Source organism: Apostichopus japonicus, chromosome 22 (genome assembly GCF_037975245.1).
Source record: "Apostichopus japonicus isolate 1M-3 chromosome 22, ASM3797524v1, whole genome shotgun sequence".
Lineage (NCBI taxonomy): Eukaryota > Metazoa > Echinodermata > Holothuroidea > Aspidochirotida > Stichopodidae > Apostichopus > Apostichopus japonicus.
The window spans coordinates 15,895,988-15,923,779 of record NC_092582.1 but is presented as its reverse complement, the minus strand read 5'-3'; the positions used below and the strand labels follow the sequence as shown (position 1 = coordinate 15,923,779).

The 27,792-nt window shown below is 37.1% G+C and overlaps 2 protein-coding genes across 3 annotated transcripts in view; one reads left to right on the top strand and one right to left on the bottom strand.

The window, feature by feature from the left end:
- Nucleotides 1-19,881, top strand: part of LOC139964091 (uncharacterized) — a 38,855-nt gene extending 18,974 nt beyond the window's left edge. Inside the window, exons 11-26 of the mRNA XM_071965441.1 lie at nt 1,029-1,083; nt 2,607-2,672; nt 3,140-3,205; nt 3,610-3,651; nt 4,309-4,472; nt 4,849-4,965; nt 6,248-6,439; nt 7,309-7,393; nt 7,829-7,882; nt 10,016-10,179; nt 10,746-10,862; nt 11,418-11,609; nt 11,992-12,133; nt 13,082-13,359; nt 14,147-14,350; nt 14,970-19,881. Coding sequence (XP_071821542.1) covers nt 1,029-1,083; nt 2,607-2,672; nt 3,140-3,205; nt 3,610-3,651; nt 4,309-4,472; nt 4,849-4,965; nt 6,248-6,439; nt 7,309-7,393; nt 7,829-7,882; nt 10,016-10,179; nt 10,746-10,862; nt 11,418-11,609; nt 11,992-12,133; nt 13,082-13,359; nt 14,147-14,350; nt 14,970-15,065 — 2,034 coding nt within the window. The 3' untranslated portion in view covers nt 15,066-19,881. The remainder of the gene's footprint in view (nt 1-1,028; nt 1,084-2,606; nt 2,673-3,139; nt 3,206-3,609; nt 3,652-4,308; nt 4,473-4,848; nt 4,966-6,247; nt 6,440-7,308; nt 7,394-7,828; nt 7,883-10,015; nt 10,180-10,745; nt 10,863-11,417; nt 11,610-11,991; nt 12,134-13,081; nt 13,360-14,146; nt 14,351-14,969) is intronic.
- LOC139964308 (SUN domain-containing ossification factor-like) overlaps nt 18,899-27,792 on the bottom strand; it is a 53,574-nt gene continuing 44,680 nt past the window's right edge. For both annotated transcript variants that reach the window (XM_071965807.1, XM_071965806.1), the window contains exons 13-18: nt 25,866-27,101; nt 25,066-25,153; nt 23,872-23,976; nt 22,916-23,138; nt 22,275-22,333; nt 18,899-20,723 (exon numbers count right to left, since the gene is read on the bottom strand). In XM_071965807.1, the coding sequence (XP_071821908.1) occupies nt 20,406-20,723; nt 22,275-22,333; nt 22,916-23,138; nt 23,872-23,976; nt 25,066-25,153; nt 25,866-27,101 (2,029 nt within the window). In that variant the 3' untranslated portion in view covers nt 18,899-20,405. The remainder of the gene's footprint in view (nt 20,724-22,274; nt 22,334-22,915; nt 23,139-23,871; nt 23,977-25,065; nt 25,154-25,865; nt 27,102-27,792) is intronic.

Sequence of the window (27,792 nt, the reverse complement as noted above, 5' to 3'; positions counted from 1 at the left end):
AAAGAAAAGGAAATGAACTGCTTGATCGATTCTGATTCTTGTTTTGTCAAAAGATGATTTGGCCAACCCTGGATACATGGAAATATTTCGAAAGACAACAAAAAATGTGCTCTTTCATTGTCCTTTTGCTTTCCTAGTTCTTTCACAAGATTTTCTTCCCTCGTTTCTATCGTGACATAGTCTAGCTTCTTCGTTTCCTTTTGTTTGGGATGTCAATAAAGAAAAACATTAAAAGAAAAGGATGTTCCATTTATTGGAAGGGATGGACAAAATGAAAAATGTTATTCTACCACAAAGTTTCATGTTATACCTGTTTGGTAAATTATTGTAACATTTGGATGTTTGTCATCTCTGATGTGACATTATGGATTACCTGGTTATGCATTGGAGGGTATGTATTTAATAATATATTCGCTTTGTGCTTTTTAATTAATGCTAATTATTATTTAACTGCTTGCTTTGCCAAATATTACACATTTATTTCCAAAAACAACATCTGGCTGTTACAAACTACTGACTACAATGTTTTTGGGCATAAAAAGTTTTGTTTGCATCCAAATGTCACTGGCCTTGCAAATCTTACGTTACCGACGGAAACGATATCCGTGCCCCTTCAAGTCAAGTTACTTTTGGTGCCCTCTTTATGATCCTTATACTTAAACTTTGACTTATTCATCAGCCATCTGATAAAATGTTAAACCAAAACTCTAGAAAAAAAACTGATATATTTTGTTTTTTGTTCTGTAATTTATCCTTTGAAATTTTGAACTTTTATCTTGGTGCCCTTTTGAGAGGTGAATTTTTGTTTTTCTGGTGCCCTGCCATTTCAATACCTTGCCCTGTCCTATCAAGTATTAATTCGAGCCCTAATAGATATTTAATTTATATGCCCTGTATATGTGTGGCTTTAAATGATCAAGTGGTAATATTTGGTAAAATTTATTACACTAAGTAGGAGATGCACAAGTAATGCATGCATGCTTTCATTATTTGAGTATCATTGTTATTGTTTTTATTGTTTTTTACAGGCAGAGGCAGCCAGACAAGCACTGGTTGAAGAAGCTGTTAAACTTCTTGAGCCTGGTAAGCGAACATATTCAAGCGTTTCAGACAAATATCAAGAGTCCAAATGGGGCAGTTTGTGTTAAGGTTGGATGAGGCCAAGCAGAGTTTTTGATGTAGGCTAAAAGTTAAAAATTCTCTCTGTACAATAACTTGCAGCACTTTATTGTCTGTAGCTTGCACAAAGTTGTCAAGAAGTTAACTATTGGAGTCTATTTCTAAATTTCTCCAAACTAAAAACTTACAAGGTAAATTGATAAATTGTCATGGTGCTTGGTATGCTACATTTCATGAAAATAATAAAAGAAAAGCTGTAATCTCTTTGGAATTATTGTGAATCAAATCTTCAGTTAATGATTTTAAGTGTAGGCCTACATGAAAGTCTAAATATCTTGAAAGGTCAAATGTCATCAAAAGGGGGCAATTTATAGATAACATAAATATAGTTTACATGAAAAGTAATGACATATTGCATTGCTATATATAGAGAAGCATATCTTGTTTAATACATTTACTGGCTTGTGTTTGAAATGCTTTTCATTGTCGCAGTGCATATGGTAGTTACAAATCTATATTTTATGTGAACTTTCAGATCAGGAAATGTATAGCCACACCTTTAAAATATGCTAGATTTTACTCTTCATATGGTAGATATTGGTCACTTATAATATAACATTGAAAAGTCGCATCATTAGTACAACCCTTAGAGCATTTTCTCTAGCTCAGGTACACCTTCAATTGTCCAATTTTTCAATTGACATGTTACTTTGTCAAACTTCAATTGTCCAATTTCTCAATTGACATGTTATTTTATCAAACTTCAATTTTCCAATATTTCAATTGACACGTTACTTTATCAAACTTCTATTGTCCAATTTTTCAATTGACATGTTATTTGATCAAACTTCAATTGTCCAACTTCTCAATTGACATGTTATTTTATCAAACTTCAATTGTGCATTTCTTCAATTGAAATGTTATTTAACAAACTTCAATTGCCCAATTTCTCAATTGACATGTTATTTTATCAAACTTCAATTGTCCAATTTCTCAATTAACATGTTATTCTATCAAACTTCAATTGTCCAATTTCTCACTTGAAATGTTATTTAATCAAACTTCAATTGTCCAATTTCTCAATTGACATGTTATTTTATCAAACTTCAATTGTCCAATTTCTCAATTAACATGTTATTCTATCAAACTTCAATTGTCCAATTTCTCACTTGAAATGTTATTTAATCAAACTTCAATTGTCCAATTTCTCAATTGACATGTTATTTTTATCAAACTTCAATTGTCCAATTTCTCAATTGACATGTTATTTTATCAAACTTCAATTGTCCAATTTCTCAATTAACTTGTTATTTTATCAATGGGTAGTTGGGCAACATTACAGAATATCATGTGGCTATTTTGCTTTCGATTGGTTATAGAAGATTAATGATCAATTTTATGAACGATATTAATCGGCAGCTGTAGGTCAATGCCAGTATATCAGTAAGCTTTTATTTTTTGGCTTTCTCTGTGTAAATCACCTACAGTTGAAGACACCATTCTGAAGGAAGAAGCTCCGATTACCGGTGACAAGGGCTTTGTGCCGCAGGAAGGTGAGTAGTCTTCCAATGGATATGTTTGCTAAATCTGAGTTTGTGGAAAATCCACCACATCTTAATTTCAGCAGATGTGCTTGGACATGATTGTTTTGATCAGAATATTTCAAAGCCAAAGGTTTTAGATTGTTTGGAGGTCCTTCCCTCTTCTTCCCCTTACCCCTCCCCTCATGTAGCATTCACTATTCATTAATGTTCAGATGTTGGATTAGTTTGAATATATAACCTTGGGCAGGCCAAATATCATTCTCATAGAAATTTTTAATCCATTAACCAAAATTTATATCAACATTTTGTGGAATTCGTGTAAACTGACACAAGCCTGAACTATGATAAAACAGTGCATATAAATGTATTGCAAGTAATGGAGACAGCACCTCTATTAGGAGGAATTTTGATAATCTATGTAAGGTCAATATAGTAACCACACAATGTTTCAGAATATTCGTTCATTGCGTTTGCAGTTCATGAAGAGCCAATCGTAAAAGAAGAGACACAGGTCCTGGGTGATAAAGGTTTTATCAAAACTCGTAAGTTGAAATAACTCCTAACATTCCTTTTTTTTAACCCTCTCCTCCTTGTCACTTTTCCTCACCTCTACATCCCTCTGAGAATGCACCTTAGAGATGGAGGTACTTTGACTAAATGAACCAGTCCTTCTCTTCAACCCCTGTCCACATCCCACCAAATGGAGAACTATAAATGGTCTTGCCAACGGACTGCCTAAATCTATACAATACGCTACTCTTACTCCTTTAGTCAAACATTGTTCTGCGTTTATGGAAACCCGTTTTTTTTCCCCCCGTTCTTGTGTTGACTTTATACTGTGATTGAAATAAGAAAAAAACCAAGCATATTCATTGCCTTCAGGTTAGCACCTGTTGGTAATACCAATCTGCTTTTAGTTTTATTTCTACATGTTTTGTTTTTACAGCTGAAGAAAAGTTGAAAGAAGCCACTATCATCTTTGTGGCAGGTGAGTTTGATTCATGGATTTATTGATAAAGATTGTCAACAAGTAGATCAGTCAGTTTGATTATATCATTCTACTTAAAGGGACATCCGTAGGTTATCTGATCAAATCGAGGCTCTCGAGCATTTCTACAGAGGGCCTTGATATCAGTGACCAAACTGATGTGCGTAATCAGTACGTTTTACAGACCTCTGAATATAAAGTAACACAATCTCGTGAAAGTACTCATGGCATGGATGGTTGACTAGACTAGTCCAAATTTCCACATGTGCAGCTTTGCAAAATGAGAAAATTGATTTAGAAAATACAAGTTGAGGTGCTTTAAATTAATTAATCTGACTTGAAACTTTGGAAAAATATGTTTCAAAGAGATGTCTTCTTCAATAATGTACGGAGGAAATGGTAGATACTACTAGTGATCAACTCACTGTACTGTTATGACCTGCAGTCAGATATATGAGTAGTACACGAACAGAAAACTTTAAAAAAAAAACTGTTTTAATTGAGTATTCAGCTACAATTATGAAATGGTAACTAAATGTTCACATATACTGAAAACTTAAGAACAAATTAACTTTAATTAATCAGGCTCTGCCCCCCCCCCAAAAAAAAGAACTTGCACTCTTTACATATTTTTTTCTCTTTAAATTTTTTCTTCAGGGGGACCAGGATGTGGCAAAGGTACACAATGTGAAAAGATTGTCCAGGAGTATGGATTCACCCATCTCGCTACAGGGGACCTCTTGCGAGAGGCGGCAGCGGCCGGTGACGAGAGAGGTCAGAAAATTGCTGATATCATGCAGGCCGGTGCCTTAGTACCGAGTGTGAGTCTTACAGCTTTATTCTAAATTGCCTTAGCATTTTTAGCAATTTATCAATCTAAAAAGGTGCAAATATTAGGAAAGGTGAATTGTGAATCCCACAAATAGGGTCACCATATTATATCCGAAGACAGGAGCACAAGTTTGTCGCAGCCTGGGGAGGGGGCTAAGTTGATGTTTTCTCCTTCCCATTAGTGATCTAAAAATTAATTTCAATGGAGGTGACCAAAATCCAACTCAAAGAAATTGCAATACACCTTGTAAGATCAGAACAGTTGAAGGGCTCTTGCTATTAAATTGAAATTGGAGCTATGTCCATAAATATATGAAAAAACACCTGTAGCGTGAATTGTTATCTTCCTGACTCTACCGCCCTCAGGAGGTCACCGTTGCCCTTCTCAAGGAGGCATTATTATCAAAGATTGAATCCTGCGATGGTTTCCTGATTGACGGTTTACCTAGATCTTTGGAGAACGGACAGGACTTTGAGGAACAGGTGAGAATTAAGCAGACCTAACTAACTAACTTTAAAAAAAGTTGTAAGGAGGGAAGGGGGAGGAGGTTGGGTATCCATTTATTTTAAAAGTAGACATAGTCTCATCAAAATCGGTGGTATCGTCATGGCTACTGATAAAGTAAGACATGTCCTCATAAAAGCAGGGAGTTCATTTCTTCATGTAATCAGTGAATCCAGGAACCATACAAAAACTATTTATATATTCACTTTCTGATATGTACAAAAGTAATTTTGGTTCACTATTGACCCAATCATTTGAAAAGACTATTGTCCCAATTGGCTGACCAAAGTTGTCGGCATCATGAATATTCATTGTGATCAGACAAGAGACAATCTCTTGAACGTTCTGATGACTGACCACTTTATCAATGGTAGTTTAAAGAGCAGAATATTGGAGAAAAAGTTTCACACCAACTTGTGACTAAATCTTGACAAGGTTTTCATTGTTACATATATATAGTCACTAACAGCAATAGTATAGTAGCAACATAAGAGTAGCAAACACCATTGTATAGCAACATAAGAGTAGCAAACACCATTGTATAGCAACATAGGAATAGCAACACAATTGTATAGCAGCATAGGAATAGCAACACAATTGTATAGCAGCATAGGAATAGCAAACACCATTGTATAGCAACACAGGAATAGCAACATAATTGTATAGCAATATAAGAGTAGCAAACACCATTGTATAGCAACATAGGAATAGCAACACAATTGTATAGCAGCATAGGAATAGCAAACACCATTGTATAGCAACATAGGAATAGCAACATAATTGTATAGCAATATAAGAGTAGCAAACACCATTGTATAGCAACATAGGAATAGCAAACACCATTGTATAGCAACATAGGAATAGCAAACACCATTGTATAGCAACATAGGAATAGCAACATAATTTTATAGCAATATAAGAGTAGCAAACACCATTGTATAGCAACATAGGAATAGCAACATAATTTTATAGCAATATAAGAGTAGCAAACACCATTGTATAGCAACATAGGAATAGCAACACAATTGTATAGCAGCAATAGAGTAGCAAACGCCATTGTATAGCAAAATAGGAATAGCAAACAATAGTATAGCAACATAGGAATAGCAACATAATTGTATAACAACATAAGAGTAGCAAACACCATTGTATAGCAACATAGGAATAGCAAACACAATTGTATAGCAACGTGGGAATAGCAAACACAGTTGGTATTGTTTAAAGTTTTAACATTTATGTATTTATTTCCTTGTGTTTCAGATTGGAGAGGGCAAGTTCATGTTATTCTTCGATGTTTCTGATGAGACTTTGATGAGTAGATTGTTGAAACGAGCAGAGACGAGCGGACGAGAGGATGACAACGAGGAAACAATAGCCAAGAGATTGGAAACATTCCACAATGTGACAGCGCCAGTTATTGAACTCTTTGCTGCGAGGAACAAGCTAGGGAAGGTAAATCTGTCTAAGTATTACCGTTTCAATGTTAGGTTGGTAGTTAGAGGTGTGTGTGGGGAGGGGGAGGGGTGGGGAGGGGGTTGGGTGGGAGGAAGGAAGGAAGGACTTCCTATTTAAGCTCCAAATGGTGTTCAGTATTTCTTTCATGATATGAAACTGGGGGGAGGGGGTGAGGGAAGGGAGTGGAAGGGGTAGTTCTGTTTGTTTTGTTTTTTTTGGTTCTCTTTTCTAATTGTAAAGTTCTGTATTTTTTCAGGGAGTGTCACTACCCGACAAGCCCTATAGGGTTTTTTAGTACACTTCCTTTCACAAGTTTTGTATCTTATCTCCTTCTATGTCATATTTCATACTTATGTTGTGATAGAACAATAAAAATAAATAAATAAAAATGAATTGAAATATGCGCTGTCAAATAATATTTGCATGGGTGGAAGGAAACAGGAATAAAAGTCAATGTTGAAAAAATGTGCCTCCTTAGAGTTGACTCTCTTAATTCATTTGAATTGAGAAAATTTGATCAAGTCATTATTTGAGGCAGGAGTGAAACTAAGCAGGTACCCAACAGAGCTCAAAAATTCCTAACTGGCAGTTTAGCCCTGCCCCTCTATGTTCATGGTATACCCTTAAACCTATATGCCAAGTTCTTCGTTTAAATTACAAACTGGCTCCTGGTTCCAACCAAGAGGCTCCTAGGTCTACAAAAGGCCTGTGACCAAGAAACCACTTTTCACAAAAAAGAGGCTTAATTTCATGTGATTCTCATAATCGACTACTTTTTGGTTTGCTTCAAGAGAAGTTCGTCACCATTATTTTTTAATTTCCGTAAGACTTTATGAATATATGTTGATTATTGTTCAACTGTTCAGGTACCTGCAGAATCCTCACCAGATGAAGTGTATGCTGAAGTACAGAAAATCTTTGAAGAGTTTAATATCTCTAAACCAGGCACAGGTATGTTAATAGTGGCAGTTCAGTCACAAATCTCATGATAATCATGTCACCATGGTTACAGTTTATTCTAGTAGTATCACTATGGTTACAGTTTAGATAATGATGATGATGTTGTTGTTATCTTTCAATCAAAGCTAGTAGGTACAATTTCTTTGTTGCATTCTTTGTTTCCATTTAATATTTACATTTATCCTTTAAGTTTTAGCAATTGAAATGCACCTTTCAGTCAGTTTTTCGGACAATTTTTCAATGCTAATACCACTCTATACTGTCCTCCCATATTATGCTTCAAAGCACTGGTATTGACAGTATAAACAGTTCCTATCCTTTATCTGATAGAAAATAGTTCTGTACTTTGCCGCAAATTCAATTTTTTCCTATCTGAAATTTCTTTAACTGTTGTAATGTATCATTTTGTTGTTTTTGCTTTACTAGCTATCAATTCTCCACCTGCTGAGTTGAAGGACAAGAAGTTTATATTTGTCATAGGTGAGTTGATGTCACTTTTTCTCTTTAGTCAATACAATTTGTATTACATATGTTTATAGCATTGACAAAAGGGAGTGGGGCAACATGTCACCAAAATTGCAATTTAATGTTAAAGTTGTTGTCTTCTTAAGTTTGCCATACCACCTTCATGTCAATACAAAAAGATCCCCCCTCCCCCACCGCCCCCCTCCCCCACCATCCACCTCCCACACCATACCCCTCCCATGCTTCACATCACCCCAATCATTTGACTGAAACTCCTGTTTACAACATTACTTTAAGTAAACTTGTACATCCAACGAAAATAGGTTGTTAAGGACATCAGGGAGCCATTTTTGAACAACATTGAAAGAGAAGAGATCTTTGACTGCTGCATGATAGCCATTTTAGTATACTGTACGTTACTGTTAACTATGGTGAATCATTGTAAGAATGGCTATGTTCCTTACTAGTCAGACTTATTTTGACCTTGAGAGCAAACAGTTGTTAAAGGAATTGTCTGGTGGAAGATTTTGATACATTGTCCTTGTAGTTATTATTTTTCTCTTTCAAACCATGTAAAAATTCTCCCCATTCGACGTTTTCTTCTTGTAGAAATCTGGTTTTCAAATCACCAGTTTCTCACCAAAAGTACCGTTTGTTCGAACGCATCAATATGGTGATTGACGTAGTGCTTGCAGATACAGTAGGCAAAACAGGCGACTTGAAGATAGCACTCCCATTTCCACAACAAATACACTCTCACATGTAAGCACATTGGATTGCCTAATATATAACGTACAAACTCGCGAACGTATATCCTACGATGCCCAGTTTGTGTACTTGCATAGTGTTGCACATAGTACACTCACGCTCAAACCACAGTTCATAAACTGTTCTTCGATCAAATTAACAGTAAAAAGAAACTTGAAAAGTTGGCGGAATCGATGTCAGAGCAGAATGTAGCACCTAGAAGCTTAGGCTTTGCAGAACTGTCCAATTGTAAACGTTAGAGTAGCCTATACACGCGAACATTCTTCGTGCTGGAGCTGGATAGCGCGATGCATAAACAACGAAGAGTCTGCTGTTAAAACTTATCTTGTGTTACACAAATACCACGAAACCACCGATCTACTACATATATGGCGGCTTAAGGAGTTTTTTAAATCATATCTAATTTATAAAAAATTTCACCGGAAATTATGGAAGAATTTATCGGCATCATTGTCAGAGCAGAATGTAGCACTGAGAAGCTTAGGCTTCGCAGAACTGTCCGATTGTCAACGTTTGAGTAAACCCTACATGCGAACATTCTTCGCGTTGGAGCTTGATAGCGCGATGTATAGCCAAAACAACGAAGAGTCTGCTGTTAAAATTTACCTTGTGTTACACAAAGACCACGGAACCACTGATCTAGTACATGGCGGCTTAAGGAGTTTTTGAAAACATATCTAATTTTTAAGAAATTTCACCGGAAATTAAGGAAGAAATTTATCTGTATACAAACGCTGTTTTTGTTGTGATTACCATATAGGTACTGTGCGGAGGGTGGGTTATGTCGCAATCTGCTTTAGCATAGCTGACGTCACGTTCTGTACTGCTCAAATCATATTTGAATTGTCTATCCTTAACGATTAAAAAATCGTTTCTCTGTCAAACGCAACATTAGTGCTCTCATACTTTGACAACATGTTTGGAAAATTATTTACTATTTTTTAAGGTAACTTCTTTGGGCCACCAGACAATCCTTTTAATCTGTTATTCCAAAATGAAATATCCACAAGCAATATTGATGTGGAATGGATTGATGCATTCAGTTTTGAATTTCTTTTATATTTAACTATTTACGTTTACTTTTATGTAATAATCAATGATAGCAGTGGTATAATCATAAGTGGATAACTAGGTTTTTGGATAGGGCTGGGTGGACGGTATTGTAATTCAGTTGCTCCTATACTCATAATAAATCATATGATCAAATGGATTGAATTTGCTGTTACCTTAAAGCATGTTCATATATATGTTTATTTTCATTTCTTATATATTTTTATTTCATATACGTTTAATTTAACAAAAGCTTTTTCAAGGTTCAGTAACTGTTAATTTTTCTTTTCTTATTAATATGAATTTTAACACTCCTAATTTAATTTACAGGTGGACCTCAGTCGGGCAAGGTTACCCAATGTGAAAAAATTGCAGAACGGTATGGATTCACACCCCTGTCGTATGATGACATATTGAGAGCCGAGGTTGCATCCGGGTCAGAACGGGGTCAAGAGCTAGCTGCATGTATGGAGAAAGGGGAACTAGTGTCCCAGGTAACAGCTCTTAATTTGCTTCAAACTCAATAAAGTTCTTTTGAGTAACATGCGCGAAATTATGGCATTGTCCCATTTGACTTTCTGTTGTTTTTTAAAATTATTTTTTACTTTTTACATTTTTACATTTGACTTTGAAAACGTTTAAAGGTCAATGGCATTGACACCAAATATGCCAGAAAGTCAATTAATGATCACCGGTTTTTCAAACTTGGATCATTATTTCACTTTCACCCTCGGCGTTTGTGTTTGCTGCCCTCGCTTAGAAATGTAACCGTCTAATTTGCTCTGTGCACACTCTCTCATCCTGCACTTTATGTGCTATTGTTATGTTATTGTTGTTGTTAGTGCTATTGTTATTGTTATGCTATTGCTATTTTATGTGCGATTGTTGCATTTGTTACTAGGAATATTAGGTTCATTGTAGTTGTGTTAAGTAATCATTACCAGAAACAGAATGTCTTAGTTGTTATTTCTACATGTCCAAAATTCAAATTGTATTTCTATCATTGCATTCAAACCCTCTGATGTTAACATAAATATTTATTAATTGATGGTTCTTGTAGGACGTTGTCATGACATTGCTGAAAGAGAAGATGTTATCCGAAGCAGCTAGTTCCCGTGGTTACCTCATCGATGGATATCCCAGGGAGGTCCAGCAAGGAGAAGCATTTGAGGGGACAGTAAGTTGTTCAAAATGTTCCACTTAACTATTGATAAGTAGTGATCATGTGAGGGACATATTATTCTTCTTAATTATTTCTGTGGCATTGCAGAATTTCCACAGCGTGGTAGGATGGGGTGTGGGGTGAGATGTGATATGGGGTATAGGGGAAAGGCATTGCAAGCAGTTTGAACTTGTATACAATACACATCACTGAAAAATATAAGGGTCAAGAGACTTCTACTTTGTTTGACTGTAGCTGACCGGGATGGCAGGGGAAGTGTGGGAAGGCAATCATCATCCCATAGCCCACCCCTCCCCCCTGGCACTGCCACCAGTCGTTCATCATCTGGGCCCACAACAGTATAAAATGACACTGCCCTAGTGTCTCAGCCTGTCGGTATCAACTGTAATAGTGTTTGCAGTACAAGGCTAGATATCATAGCGTTGCACAAGTTTACATTGTTACAAAAGGTTAACCGCATTTAAAGGGAAGAGTAATCAACAATACTTCAAACATTTTTACTTTCAAAAGCCATCATGTTCATATCCTTGATATCAATTTAACTTACAGATCGGTGAGTGCCTCTTCGCTCTTTACTTTGAAGTCTCGGATGAGTCGATGACAGCCAGATTGCTAGACCAAGCAAAGACCAGCGGAAGTGAGGATGAGAATGAAGAAACTATCAAGAAAAGAGTAGAAACATTCCATAATCTCACGCAGCCACTCGTAGACCATTATAAGAATCGGAATAAGTTGAAATTAGTGAGTATATAAAATACTTGTTTAATATAGGAAAGTGTGTCCGTAGTCACCACTTAGGCTTTGCATTAACCTTCAACCTTCCTTGCCATTCCTCTGATGATAAGCTGCAACTCAGATGACATCAGCATGGGGGTTAAAGATGGAATTGTGGGGAGGGAGCTACTTCCTTTAAGTGATCTTATGGCATGTTGTTTGTTTTTTGTTATTGAATAATTCAGTTTTGTATGCTTATAATATTGACACCTAGAAACAATTGCCATCATGTCTATATCCCTACTCTCACCTCCCCCCCCCCCCTCTTCCTCCCACCTCAGCCCCAACTTTGACAAGACAATTCTGTCTCACATTCCACTTAGTCTTCATTGATTGCCTTACTTTGCAGATTTCAGCTGAGAGTGGCCCAGAGGAAGTTTTCTTGGAGGTTATCAAACTCTTTACAGATGTTGGCTTGATGCCTCTTGATGAAACAGCAGCTGCAACTGAGCCTGTGGAGCAGAAACAAATGAATTTTACCTTTGTCATTGGTAAGACTTGAGAGTCTGTCTCTTGTTATGTTTGAGCAATATTATTGGCAAGTAGTATTAATATTGATATGTAGCCTACAGCTGCAGCCGTCCAACTTTTTCAACATCAGCGAATTTAAAAAAACTGATTCATTCTTCAATACTTAATGCAACTGTTGTATGTGTCACTGATGTGTAGGCCAAGTCAACACACATAAGAACTGTATGGTAGGCTAGTAGAAGAACAGCAATCAGAAACCTCTACTGTGTGAATCACTGATTTATTCTTGCACTACAGGATTAAGGATGTGGTGTTGCATGCTGGGATTGGTTTACAAACTAGCTAATGAATAATCATATAATGTATTATATCTTGATAAATCTGTAACCTACCCATGGTGTACAAACATAATTTAAATGTAACACCATTGTGTAGACAGTATAGCTACAATTCACTTTTAGTTCACTCTTTTGCTAGGACTTGTTCATATCCCCCAAGTATCAAAGCTATTGTGGATCTTGAGCTTTTGAGACTTTTGAAATGAAGCAAAGAAAACAAATGCATTGGCCAAAGAGTAAGGCGCTCAGGGTTTGGGAGAGGAAAGTCTTGGATATCGGCCTAGTCAGGCAGTTCTTTTACACCAGTCAGCAGACACACATGTGCTTATGGGAGAACTTGCCAAGTATGCCTATCCAATGTACAGTTTCAACTCATTTTGGATTATTTTTACGATTTGGAAGGGAAATTCTTAGATTTCTCAGAGATGAAAAACCCAACCTTACTAGCTTTAGCTGGCAAGTGTTCAAACCCATGTAAGACCTCCCATTATGGTAGGTAATATGCTCCTAGTGCCACTACCTTTATCCAATTGATCATAGCACAGGTTAAATGAAATGATTAAAAGGTAAAGTGAGAAGAATAAGGTGATATCACTTCTTTTATTTTATTTTGGTATCTTAATTTTGCAGGTGGACCTGGTTCAGGCAAGAAAGAGGTAGCCAAAAATTTAGCTGAGAAGAAAAATGCTGTCTACATCTCGGCCGGTGATCTGATCAGGTCAGAGGTCGAGAGGGATCCAGAGGGGAATAAAGAACTAGCTGATGCGATCACCATCGGTGACATCGTCCATGTTCATAAAATGATGTCGCTCATTAAGGAAGCAATAGCAAAGTTTAAGGAATCCCTGGAATTTGTTATCGAAGGTTTCCCAAGAACTTTAGACCAAGCAGAAACATTTTCTAAAGAGGTAAGTCGGAGAAGAATTTGGAAAAAGAATATGACAGGTGTATGAAGGAGGGAGGTGGGGATTGGAGATGGGGTCAGGAACTTGAGATATGTGAGATATTTATTCAGATGTAAGGGAAGATGGTTTTTCAGATAGTTGATCAGATAGTTAGAAATATATTCAAGTTCCAAGAATCATGCCTAACTTTAGTGACCATTTTTAAACATGACATATTTTCTATATTCACTCCATGGATACATTTGGCAAAATCATGTAACATGAAGGTATGTCTCTGTACATGCTTTTGTTTTACTGTATTAATAATTTGTGTGGGACTGGCTATATAACTTTATATATCAAACTTCATTACTCAACATCTTTGATGTTTCTCTAAGTTAAGACGAAGTTCGTTCTACTTTCATTCCTTCCTTTGTCATGAAATATTATTAAAAAATAAAAAATAAAAATAAAAAAAATATATAAAGAAAAGCAAAATATTATTATTATGAAGGGTCAGGGAGGTAAGTTACAGGTCACTACCAAGGTTAAATCAGTTTTGGGAATATTGAGCAAGTTAGTAAAATATATAGGGTAGTCATTTGTCTTCATAAATGTATAATTAATCTGCTCCAGCTTGCCCTTTCTTTTCCCTCCCCCCCCTCCATCGCCTGTATCTAGCCTTCACCTCACCTGTTTTCCATCGCTCATTTCATCCTTTTCCTCTCCACCCCATCCATCTGTTGTTGGAAACTTTCACTGTTGACAGTGCTCATTTAGAGAGATATTTTTGCTGTTATTTCATCATCAGTTTGCAGCAGAACATAAAGTTGTCGTACTGTCAGGAACTTCTGAAGAATTAGAACAAAACGTTGCTTCAAGAGCAGAGACGAGTGGGAGGGCGGATGACACCGGTGATGCAGCAAAGAAGAAGATATCATCATTCTTTGACTCTGTGACTGCCGTAGTGGACTACTATCAGAAAGAGGATGAGAGAAAAGATAGGGTTATGGAGGTACGGTAATGCTTGTGATACAACTTTAAAAGATTTTGACATGCATAAATTGCAGTGATGTGGTCTTTAGATAAAGACAGATTGCTGAAGATTGGAGACTACGATGGAGACCTCTAGACCTCCACGAGTGAATTACATCATAAAAACGTCTAAACATTAAAGATATGTTTACACACTTCTATGCACATGAAAAACAACATTGTGGCTTCCTCTGGTGGCTCATTTGGAATAAAGAGCAGCTTGAAAATTTGTGCCTTAATTAATCAGTTACAGACTTACTTCATTTGTTGAAAGAATCCATTAAGGAATGTTGATGGGATGGCGCTTTAAGACAAGCCAAATTATGCATTGTATTACATATAAACCAATCATATTCACATATCCTTGAAAACCAGCTATTAGTATGAAGCTCCTTGCACTGCCCAACTGAACGAAACCAACTCCACTTACAATTCCTTTCATTAATGTTTGAAAAATTGATAGTCCATTCCGTGTGAAACGTGTTACATGGAAGGGTATCCCCAAACCCTCCAACCCCCCCCCCCACCTCTACCTCTCCATTCCACATAATCAACCTTTTTTGTTCAGTTGTAAGAGTTTATTTCTCATTCTTCCATAGGTGTCCTTCAAAGATGCTGGTGAAGACCTAACCAATATCCTAACATTCATATCAATAATCAGCGAAGATACTAACAGTGGGACACCACAAGCCTAAACCTTGCAATGCATGGCAAGTGAACTGTAGTCAGCAGACATTTAGCCGAATTCAGTGTAGGTTGTTACTTAATTAAACATGTAAAATATTGTAATGACTTTTCTCTCACTTTTATCTCTTCTAACCTTTTTAAATTTGATTCATACTAATGCTTAAGTACATACCCAAGTTAGCTTTCATTGTAATGTCTAGTATAGAACCACAACTGTGAAGAAAGCCTGCTTGCGTTTCAGTGAGTTTTGTTCCCACCGAAAAATCATAAGGGCTAGAAATACGTATTGCTTGCTCAAAATATGTGTTGCTTGTTTCCTTAGTTTTTAAGATCTGTTTACACCTTGAGAAAGTGTAAAACATTTATGAAACAAGCAGCCATGTGTATATAGCTTAGGCCTGCCATACTAACATTATAGTAACTACACATAGCTAGGCCTTCATTTTGCAATTACAAAATTAGCTGTATTTACCTGATAAAATAAAGGATGATTATCATTTGATGGCAACCTTTTCTGGGAGAGAACTTGCCAGGATATGGAGCACAAAGTACTGCATCAAGAATGAATGCTTTAAGTTGAAATGGTTACATAAATTATTCTCATCTAATTTAAGTCAGTATAGTCAAGCACATGCTACCAACTGTTTAAAGGTGATCAGTATTGGGCAATAAAAAGTGCTAAAAATTATTGCAAAAAGAATGTTCTTGATGGTTCTTAATCTCTAACTTCTTTCCAAACATCAAGGAGTGTTAAGTTAGACAATTTGTTGTCTTGAAGTGAAAGAATACTTTGCGAGTGGCAAGTGAAATGCTTCTGGAAAGTTGGAGCAGGAATGACCATTATTTAACTTTCTAGCATATTTGAGGCCATTGGGTTTCAAACTGATGACCTTTAAACACACATCCATAAAATGTTCTTATTGATTTAAATCACCGACCTTCCCTCCAGTCCCAAAAAAAGAGAAAAGGGGCAAAATGGATGGATCAAAGTAGGAGTCGTTTGGTATCAATTTGCCTGTCCATGTTTCATCCAAATTCAGTATTCAATTCTATGCATTTCGTAACTTGTTTAACAAAACATGCCAATAATATATCGTGTAATAATCTTTGAAACCATCTTTTCTACACTTGAATGTAATTTTGTTGATGTAGAAAAACAACTGTAGCTGTTATGAGTGTGCAGACATTACGTCTAAAGTTATAAGTACACCAGTCAACTTTAATCTATGCATCTGTCCTTTTAATTTATGCATTATTCAAATCACATAGCATCTTGTATTTTTATTATGCAATCACTTAATATATGATATATTTATAGAAGAAATTTTTATTATATTTCTTTGAACTTTTCTGTACCTATTGCTGATTGAAACATCATATCCATACTGTCCGTATAATGCTTTAAAGCATGACGTAAAAAATTGTCCCGAATGGGGGGGTGATGGAGTTGATCATCCAGTTGGGACAATCCGGTCGGTACAATACTTTCTCGTAATGCTGAAAAGCACTGGTATGGACAGTATGAGTAGTATTGAACTGTCCGTACCATCACTCCAAAGTAGTTAGTAATCTATGTCCGTATTCTAAAGCATTCAAAAATTGTCCAAATGACAATACGAGCACAACCAGAAATTTCAACATATTTGCCATAATTTTTGTGAATTGTATACTTTAACTTGTTGACTTTTTACTTGTTTTGGGGCCCAAAAATGTGGATTATGATATTATACTGTCTTCTGAAATTGTAAAAATATTTCCCAGTTAAACTGAACTCAGGTTGGGACAAGTTTGTTTAAACTATACTTTCATGTCATGCTTCAAACCACTCGTACTGACAGTACGAGCTGTATGAATATAAATTTTCCCTTAATTCAGGTTATGTAAAAATTTCGGAACTGTTCATACTGTCAGTATGAGTGCTTTGAAGCATGAACTCAAGAGTACAGTTTCGAGTGGTATTAGCAGAGAAATTGTCCCAACCTCACTGAAAACTGACCCACAGGAATTATAGGAAACATTGAAATATTCATCAGATTCCGCTTAATTTCTTTTTCTTTATTAAAAAGAAAAGATTTGTATATTTTAAGCTGATATTGCAGATGCAACCTCTGTCACTCAAAAAACCTCCAAAATTTAGCTTCAAAAATTCTGAAATGTGTGATATGACTGTCAGTTAACATTTTCTTGAAATGAAACAGATACTATAAGAACTGTTGTAGTTTCATTTGAACTAGGGGGAGGGTGGGAGGGGGTGGAAGGGAGGGGGGGTGAAAGGTTCAAACACTGCACAACACAAATGCATTCAAATGCTTTTGGTAAATAAAGTTCGTATCATCAATTTCAATTCATTTTTTGTTTATTATTTCCGTTACTTTTTCTCTCTCGTCAGTCTTCTTTCTTTTCATTTTTTCTAGTAAATCATTCATTCTGTCAACATCGTAAATTACAAAAGATAAACAAATACTGGGCATTCACCTCCACAATGACCTCAAAGGGTCTGACACAAAGGCAAACTTTAGATAAGATCCAATAAGTAGCAAATAGCAGTGTTTAACTGTTCCATTGGCTAGACTATGATGTATTATCCCTTGATTTGCTATGACTCTCAAGTTAGTTCATGCCCCTCTGTTAGCTCCAGATGCATACCAGTCAAGAGCAAAAGATAAACCTCCCCACCTTCCACCCCCCCCTCCTCCCCCTCTCCTCTCTCTCTCCCTCATACACCAAACATAACCATAAGGTTGTCATGATAGGCATCAGCTTGTGTGTGTGTTACAATCCAATCCATTTATATAATTTACAGCTTTAAGAGGCCTTTGTGATTTCACTACAGAAAATGCAAAATATAGGTGAAATCACCAGCACTTAAACTAAGTCATGTTTCTCGGACTGGAACTGAATTCTGAATAAAAACAGACGCACCATTATAAGACCAAAGGATTGGAATGACAGATATTTGGTAAATACCACTGGGTATGGATAAGGTTACACAGAAGCGAGCTAATATGACAGTGGGTATGCCATAGAGAGAAGCAACGATGAACAAAAAAGTAATAATAATAACACCAGCTAACGCCAAATTTCTAATCAACCGGTCAACTTAAAACCTGATGTGTTATTGCACCTTTCAAAGTGAAAGAAAAAAAAAAAATTTAAAGGACAAAATATATATGAGATATGGTACAAAATGTGAAAGCGAGGATGATGGACTCGCCGACAAAATGCATAACAAGGACGTGTAAAGACAAGTCTTTACGGCAAGGCACTGTTTCAACCGAAAGAAAAGCAACAGAAAAAACCTAAAATAATAATAATCATAATAATGATTAGTACCTTTTATCATACAAATTAATGCATGAGTGAATTACAATTATTCCATAACCCAGAATTAAATTGATAGATAAAACTTTTACTCAAAACCAAATAGATATCTTCTGTTACATCACAGTTTAAACGCTGTCAATGTTTTTGGGGTGTTTTTTGGCATAATATTTTGACAGATATTACACAACTTGGGGAAAAATATCATTTTCTTTTTCAACACACATATCAGAGGAAACTGTCACAAATTAGTAAACAACATGAAGTGCTACCACAAAATGTTTTGCAATTAAACAGTAATTATGCAAGAATTTGGTAAACATTCTAGAATATTTCCCCAGAATAAAACTACCACTCAATACCAATTTTCACTGGAATGTCAACCAAAGCTTTTACATATCCCAACATACTTCAAAAGAATGGCAGCCATTTTTCAAAATAATTTCTATATTCCTGTATCATAACTATACAACCCTTACCACATAAATCCATACTAACATTAAACTCATAAATTTATTTCAAAAAAAAAATTAATAGCACCATAAATTGAACAGATTTAGTTAAGGATTTATTTATGGAAGGTTTGGAAGGCAGTGTAAATTTAAAAATCTTCAAGTCTACACAATTAATCTAACATTTTTTTTTTTGGGGGGGGGGGAGTAAAAATATTGAATTGCTACAGATCATACTCACAAAATCCTGATAATGGACAAATTAATGATCTCCTTACCACTTGAACATTACACATATTTTGCAATAAATAAATATTCTGTTTCAAAATGTTCACATAACTGTTGCAGATTAATACAACCATAAGTCATAATTTTACAATTTTTCGACGATGGAAGTTTCTGATAGATACGCAAGAAGATTTTCAAATTTATTTTATGACGCTTCAAATGTTTCCATAGCAACTAAGATTTGGCTTGTCAGTTACAAAGATAGGTGCAAATTATTAAAAAATCCATAGAACTCGACTGTGGAATAAATTAACTTTACTCTTTAAGATGCACACAAGACTTACACCTTAAACAACTGAAACTAGTTATTTTAAACAGAACTCAAAGTCAACCTTAAATAGAAAATGAACCAGAACAGCAGTGTATCATGAAACAATCCTCCAACCATATCCATTACCCTTTTTCATAGCATAAATTATATAATCTTCTTCTTCTTAGAATTTATTCGCTTAAAAAAATTAACTTAGCCTTTACTGCATAATAGGATTTTTTTTTTGAATTACTGTGAAATTTAGCACACCCCAGATTTCAAAAGATTGTTGTTTTTTCCTGCTTTCGTATCACCTTCATCTCATGCTTTTAAAGAGACCTCCTCAGTGATAAAAATTTATGGCAACAAAAGACTCAATGCTTTGTCAGCTGGAGGTCTTAACAAGTATATCATTTTAACTTCACCTTTGACCTATGCCATTACATAATACTTCTAACCATTCCAATCTTTATGAACATATACCAATTAAAATAATTAAAGGCACAATGTCCACGCCAAAAAAACAAAAACAAAAAAAGCTGCAGCCCTTGCATACCCATGCTGCAGCAAGGCTGACCCAACATCAAACAATAGAGATTATCTTTGCAGACAGACAAACAGTGCCAATTGTGTGAAACACAGAACACATTATTTCCTATGCAGCCAAGCTGCAGGGAGGTTGCAACCCCTTCAGCGTCTGAACTTTGACGTTTTTCCTCGCTGACTCATCCTCCGATGACCTCTGACCCACTTTGCTGTACTTGACCAGCACGACTTGTCCAAAGATACTGAGTTGACCTTTGGCATTAATGAATATGTATTAAGCAGGCAGTTTGCTGACTCATCCTGTTGGAATGACCTTTGACCTACATGAAATGCTGTCAACTTCCTAGCTTTGCTGTACTTCTCTGCTGTTTTCTTTTGAACTGTTCCACATTCCATCTTCATGAATACGCATATATAGCAGATGTGTACTCGACTCCCTCTATATTCAATCTTTCATGAATATGTATAAGTTAGTGACTTTGTCTGAATTATTATCTCTTGACCTTTGACCCATTCTGTACTTTTTTATGCTTCGAGTTGCTGGAGCCATTCAAAGCTCCTATAGTCTCTGGCGAATGCCTACCGAGGATCTTGGAATCAGACTTTGACTCTTCCTTCAGTTCTGATGAGCCGTTAAAAATGATCCCAGCGGGATTAGCTACGTTACCAGCTGAGTAGGAGTCTATCTTTCTCTTGGCAGTTTTCATTGGTTGTTTCGGCTGGGTCAGATCCGTTAGAGAGCCGTTGGTCCGTGCTTGAATGACTGTCTTGTTTCTTGGCTTCACCTTGGTCTGGTGGCCAGAATTAGCCTGTAAAGAATTTTGGTATAAATGTATGATATTTCAAAACAAAGCAATGGCTCATCTTAATTCTATGGAAATATTAAAAACAATTAAATTGCTCAGTGCAGACAACTAGAATCTTAGCCTCTCTTCAGTTTCAATATACTTTTTACTTGAATATACCAAAACATAGTATCACAGGAGAGTGGAGGAGGACCAAAGAAACCCATCTCCCAATAAAAGCATCCCCTTTAACCCATCCCCCCATTCCCCATGTGTTGTTGAAATATTATAAACAGATACAACCAAATATATCGTGACATGACTTCTTGGAATTCTAATCTGATAATGTCTGATGACACTAATAAAAAAGCAACAGTTGTATGAAGATATGTTAAACAAATAAAATACAAGAGCCCAACAGCCGCTATGGTTCCTTGCTTAGTGAAATATTAAAGTGTTGTATGTGTCATCACCCAATATCATAATACATATGCCCACATGTACCAGCTATGACCCAACAACTGTATTCCAAGTTTGGATATCATCTGATTTAAAGTTGTGGAGTTTTTGCAATTTTAAAATTTTGGTCCCTTTCAAAAAACATGGGCCTGTTAAAATTCTGCACATAAATGGTCCCATAAATATTTAGCTCAGACAAAGTGGCTTAAAAGTAATTTGCCCTCAAAACTTGAACCCCAACAACTGTGCAACCAAATGGTCCCAAAAATACTGGGCCCCACAAAATTGAGCCCGAGGAATATTTCCCAAAATGTATTTGAGGTGGACATTACATTTTGGCCCACCCAGCCTAACCATGAAACCAGAATTTTTTGGGGCCCAGATGGCCTACATGTACCAGCTATTAGTCAGCAACTGTATACCAAGTTTGGTTACAATCCGACTTAAAGTTGCAGAATTATTGTAAAATGAAGATTTTCATGTTTGACCCTATAACCCTATTAATATTCATAAGGTCCACACCAAAAAAACGATATTGCACACTTTTCCACTATAATACATCTACATAGCAAGAATGACAAACATCCATCACTCCATTGTTGAGTTATCACGGGCCAAAGCAAGTGTCACAGACGCAAACACATACTGTACATACACACATGACAACCTGACTGTATAGGTTCCATTGCTTCCAGCAAGGAACCAAAAATAAATATTCCTGAATGATTAAAATGCAACCACCCAGTTGGGACAAGTTTGTCTATACTGTTGTGTCATGTCCTGCTTCAGAGCACTCGTATTGTCAGTACGAGCAGTATGAATATCATATTTCTATCAGATAATGGTGAGGAACTGTTTGTACTGACAATACTAATGCTTTGAGAGCATGATATTGGAGGACAGTTTAGAGAGGTATTAGCATTAGGAAAATGTCCCAACTGGCTGAATGCAACTCTCAAGAATTCTTTCATAAATTCTAGGGATTCGGTAAATTTCTGACAGGGTACACCTTTTTATAAAACTCATCTTGAATGAATATAAAAATGAGCATTTCTTCGCTCACCACCATCTTAAAGGGAAATCGATAAACTCGGACAAAGTTGAAAATAAACTCACTTTCATTGCCTCCCTGAGGGGTGTGGTTGGTCCAATAATGAGAAGATCATCAAGACTACCTGAGAAACAGAAAGGAAATACAAGTATATCAATCAATTATTCATCAGAGTAATTATTTGAAGATACAGAAACAGAACAGACTTGTTCTAATATGGTAATTACCTAGATGCAAAATTTCTGCATGAAACGGCAACATCCTTATACCAAGTTTAAAGAGTAAACTAGTTTTCTTGAAGTTTAATGGCTTGTATGTACTGTATGTAATTTCCTGTGAGGAGTCTTTAGTTACACATTACAGATTTCCATGAATTCGTGGCAAACTTACCAACCACTTTCTTATTTGGTTCGGTGATTTTGCTTATTGCGAGCATGATGTGCGAGCTTGCCTTTTGAGAGTGTGATATTGCTTATGTTATTATGCCCCATGTATCCATACACAAAAAAACACAAGGGGTGCTTATCCTTATAAGAAAGAGGAGTCTGTTTACCCAGTACCAGGTTCGACCTTATTGTATTATCAAACTCATCCTGTTTCCTTGCCGCACTTCACACCCATACATACACAAGCAGATTGCACAGGATAAAAAAAACCCAGCAATATTAAAGTTAGGTCTTGGCATATTGCCCTTCTCAAAACTTACCACTGGGTCTTAGAGTTCCTCCTCTACGTAAGGAACCCCTAGGGCTATGCTGAGACGGGTTGGATGCACACATGGTATTTCTACGCTGTGGTGTGTCAAGGTGGTGTTCATACATGGCGCGGGCCAATCGGAGCTGGTTCCTCTCGCGGCGGACACAAATCATGAACAGGGAACAGAAGAACAGCACTTCGCAGATCATCAGGAAGAGATGGCGTTCGATAACCTAAGCAAGATATAAAAGAGAGCAAAATGTCAACCAAATGACCGCCATAAAATGATAGGAAAATCAAAGAAAATGCAGATTTTGACACAGACTGAAATTATTTCTTTATCAAGCCCTTTATTAAGACTAGCCCTTTGATACTGAGGCTAACTACCAGCTCATTGCTTTGTACGAAAGAAAACAATTCAAGCCGCTCGTAAACTGAAAAGAACTGACTAAATCAACTTTCATGTCCTTAGTCTATAAAGCACCGCAGCTTTACAAACTGACTCTGTCACAATTAACGACTGATTTAATAGCGCCCACTGAAGGACTGTCGTCTGTAAACAGTCGTTGCTCGAGTAGGTCAAATGCAAGAGTAGGTCATATGCAAAAGTAGTCCCCTTTCATTGCAAACATTTCTCCAAGATGGGCAGTCATGGTCCCGACTGCCAACTGCCAGTCAGGAAAATGCTAAGAGTTGAGTTTCATCGACCGAAGCTGACAGGACCTAAAACTGGCAAAACGTTGATCAGTCCTGGACGTAATTAAGCAATATGCATGCTGCCTGCATATCCATGATTCTCCATGGCAACGGTCGAACCGATTTCCAGTCGCATTCGGATGTGTGCTTCCCGCTTAACATAATAATATTTTTGGAAATGACTTCAGTGAATCTGGTGAGACACTGACTACGATTAACTAAAGCCAGCTACTGGATGTTTCCTTGATTTTTACGGATCGGGAATTTTACCTCTTGAAGAATGTCCTCTATCTTGATAGATATTGAAGAGACGATGCCGGTGAGCTCTTCGACTTGTCCGTCGATCCTGCTGATGTCTGCTGTGTTTGTTGTATGCTGTAAGAACAGAGCATTAAAAACTGACTTTATATCAAATGATTGAGGCACAGTGCCACGACATAATAAGCTGCAGCGGCTGCAAAATCCAGCTGCAGCCGAGCTGAATCGATCTCATAGCAACGGATATGATAACTCTCTAACACTGGGGTGGGCAACCTACCGCCCGCAGGCCACAAGCGGCCCGCCAGTGATTTTTTTGCGACACGTGAGATGTCTCAAGAAAAAGAAAAAAAATCAATCTATTTTACATCATCACAAAAAACGAGCTAGCTGCTTAGAATTTATCGGCACTAATGATGCTGTCAGGTAGGCCTATTATCCCCATTAATTATCAACTGTACTGTATTGACATTATGTTTTTGTGAATACAGATTAAGTACACACACCTATTGCTTGAAAGTCCTCGGAATCAAAGGTTTGAAATCAACAGCAGGTCGTTGGTTAGGTGCGGCCCAGTCAATTTTTCACTCCTTTTATCTGGCCCATTCATTCAAAAATGGTTGCCCACCCTTGCTCTAACACATACAGCAAAGCCTATAGTTTGATATTGTGGGGGATGAAAAGTATACAGACAGATAGAAAATGTTTAACCTAGAAAAAATGTTATTGGCAAAAATCGTTGGCTGCGAAAAAGCTTCCAAACCTACAAAACAATTACTATAAATATCTTGACTATTGAATGAACTAAAACTTATTCCCAGATTCATCACCTTAATTAGCAAGAGATATAATCATTTTCCATTTTGATTTAATAATAATTTTCACCACCCACATTAGCTTTTCATATTAGATTCGTGATGAATAATGTACAATGGTCGATCCGATTCTGCATAATTTTAGAAGCTTTCATCTTCCTTTAAGACTAAATTAACTGCACAGTAATCTGACTTATACTGCTGAAAATTGACCAAGATCGATGTCAAAAAAAAAACCTGCTGTTTTTTCAAAGTCTGTTAAAGGTACAAACATCTCTATTTGTTTTGGTTTTGCAATATAGCCAGTTAATATGATTGTTTTCTGGCTGGGGTGTGTGTGGGGAGGAGGGAGGGGGGCGAGCAGGTGGTGGTTGAGGTAGGATTTACTGACCTTTTCTTGTGATTTTACTACCTTCTCAGTTAGAGTAGTAACTGTCTTATTAAATGACTTCTGCATTTCTTCCATCTGTTTCTTGTAGCTATAACAAAGAAAGAAAAAAAGAAAGTACTTAAATATGATAAAACTTGTCTCTAAACATCTGCAGATGTCTCATAATGGCCAGATTGCTTTACAAATTCCATTACAGACACCTCATCAAATGTTATATAAAAAACCAACACAGCAGCAAGCAGAACTTTTAGACACCATTGTATTCAACAAAATTGCTGTTACACCCCCCCCCCCAAAAAATAAATTTACATCGCAATTCTCCAGGCTTCAATTCTGTGTGGTGTATACTACTTACACCTTCACACCGAGCTATGTACTTGGCGGAATCCTTGGATAGGTTCTACTTTGTTACACACAGGCGGGACTTACTCACTTCATGCACAAACATTCCAACCATAAAGAAATCTGGCCAAGTATTGAAAAAAAAAAAATTATAAAAAAACCTCTTGCAAGTAACTCCAGGAACCAGAAAGCCAGAAGGGTTTGTGATTCCTAGCCACAGTTTCAATGAAAACCTTCCCAGTATACTGCAAAACAATATTTATACAAAGTTTTGGCCTCTATTGACCTTCAATGACCTCTGACCCCTACACAAAAAGCAATCATTTTCTAGGTGCTCACTGCTAAATCTTTCCACATAACTGAACAGATGCATTCAATGAATTGTAGTAAATTCAATGTACTCTCAAAAGAAAGAAAAGAGAGAGAAAAAACAACAAGAAGAAACTTGATGAACTTACCTCTTACTGAGCTCTTCCAGGTACTTGCTGCTCAGAGACAAGTTCAGCTCCAGAGACTTGATGCGATTATTGAGCCTCATAAACACCGAGTCCTTCTGCGCGCCGTAGTTTGATATCCCTACGTGGGCGCCCCCACCATTACCATGACTCGGCTCCGTCGCCTTCTGCGGTTGGATAGATTCGGTTGCTTTGGCGGTCGCCGAATCGGTTTTCGATTCGTTTTCGTCAACTTTGACCTCCGTTTCTGTAGTAGTAGTGGGGGCAGAATCTCCTTTGGCCCCGGGATCTGTGACTTTACCTTCTTGTTTCGCAGTTCCATCCGAGGACGGAGTCTCGTCAACCTTCGGCACTTTGTCCGTCTTCTTTGCAGTCTCCTCTAACTTCTCCGGGACTTCTGCCTCATCTTCCTTCTCCTCCGACGTCACTGATGCATGGAGAAAATCAGATGAGGCTGCTTCTCCTGGGGGCGATTCTGACCCTTGCCCTGGAGTTCCTACTGAGGACGACAATGACGCTGGGATTGTCGTCGGGGTTGCCTCAGAGGTAGGGAGGTTTTTATCTGTACCCTCCATGCTTGAGCTGGTGCCGACAACAGAGGGCAACTGAGTCGATGGAGAACTTATTTCAACATCCACTTCTTTGCTTCCTTTAAATGAAGGTGTAGGAGCTATTGTTCTCTGTACATTGTGCTGCTCCTGTGCACTGTCTTTGAGCTGAGCTTGTGAAATTGTTTCAGCTGCAGATACCGGTGTGCTGAAGACCGGGGCAGGTGGTACTGTGTTAGCTGGCATGGGACTGGAACTCACCGTCGACTCCGTCTCGGACATGGACGGGAGCAGCAGATTTGAGGAAAACACCACCGGTCTGCCCCGTTCAAGGTTGGAAATAATCAAATGACCAGTGGAGGGAATAGTTTCTAGTGGAATGACCTCCAAAAGAGGAACTTCGGCGACGCCTCCAGTCGGAGTTTCTCCCTTGGCGTTGCCTACGGAGACGTCCCTGGTTGAGGAGCCTGTGAGGTAACAGTTACTTATACTACAGCAGAGGTGCAGTGTGGTTTGCGCTAGCACCAGCAGACAACAATTTGGGAAGATTCTCCAGTAGTCCTGCACGTGGCAAACGGCAGCTGCGCACACACGAAGGAAGTCCTCGGATTCCAAATCGTCGCAGGGATTGAAACAAACTGAAGCACCCGAATCCAGGATGGCTTGCTCGACATCTGGCATGGATGTAGTCCTGTGGATGAAATCAAAGTGAGATGAACTTTATAAGAATTTTGGTGTTTGATTTTAATCGGAGTGCCTTAATCTCTTGAGTCCTTCCCTGTAAAACTACAAAGTGCTACAAATTTCAGGCATTTTCTTTTACATTAATCCTTATATTTTACAAATTATACATATGTGAACATACCAACCATTCACAAAGTCTTTCACAAACTAGTCATAACATTTGATATTAATGTCAAAAGCATACACAGTAATTCACAATTCAGTTATATCACTACATGCTTACATCAGCACTTTACACAGAACATTACAATTCAGTCACAACACTATATACTAATGTCAGCACATAGCACACAGTATTTCACAATTCAGTCATACCACTATATAGTTAATGTCAGCACTTTTACACAGAACATCACAATTCAATCACATCACTATGTACTAATGTCAGTACATAGCTCACAGTATTTCACAATTCAGTCACATCATTATATGCTAATGTCAGCACATAGCTCACAGAACATCACAATTAAGTAATACCAATACATAGCTATGTCAGCTCGCTACACAGAACATCACAATTCAGTCACATCACTATATACCAATGTCAGCACATAGCACACAGTATTTCACAATTCAGTCATACCACTACATACTTATGTCAGCACATTACACAGAACATCACAATTCAGTCATACCAC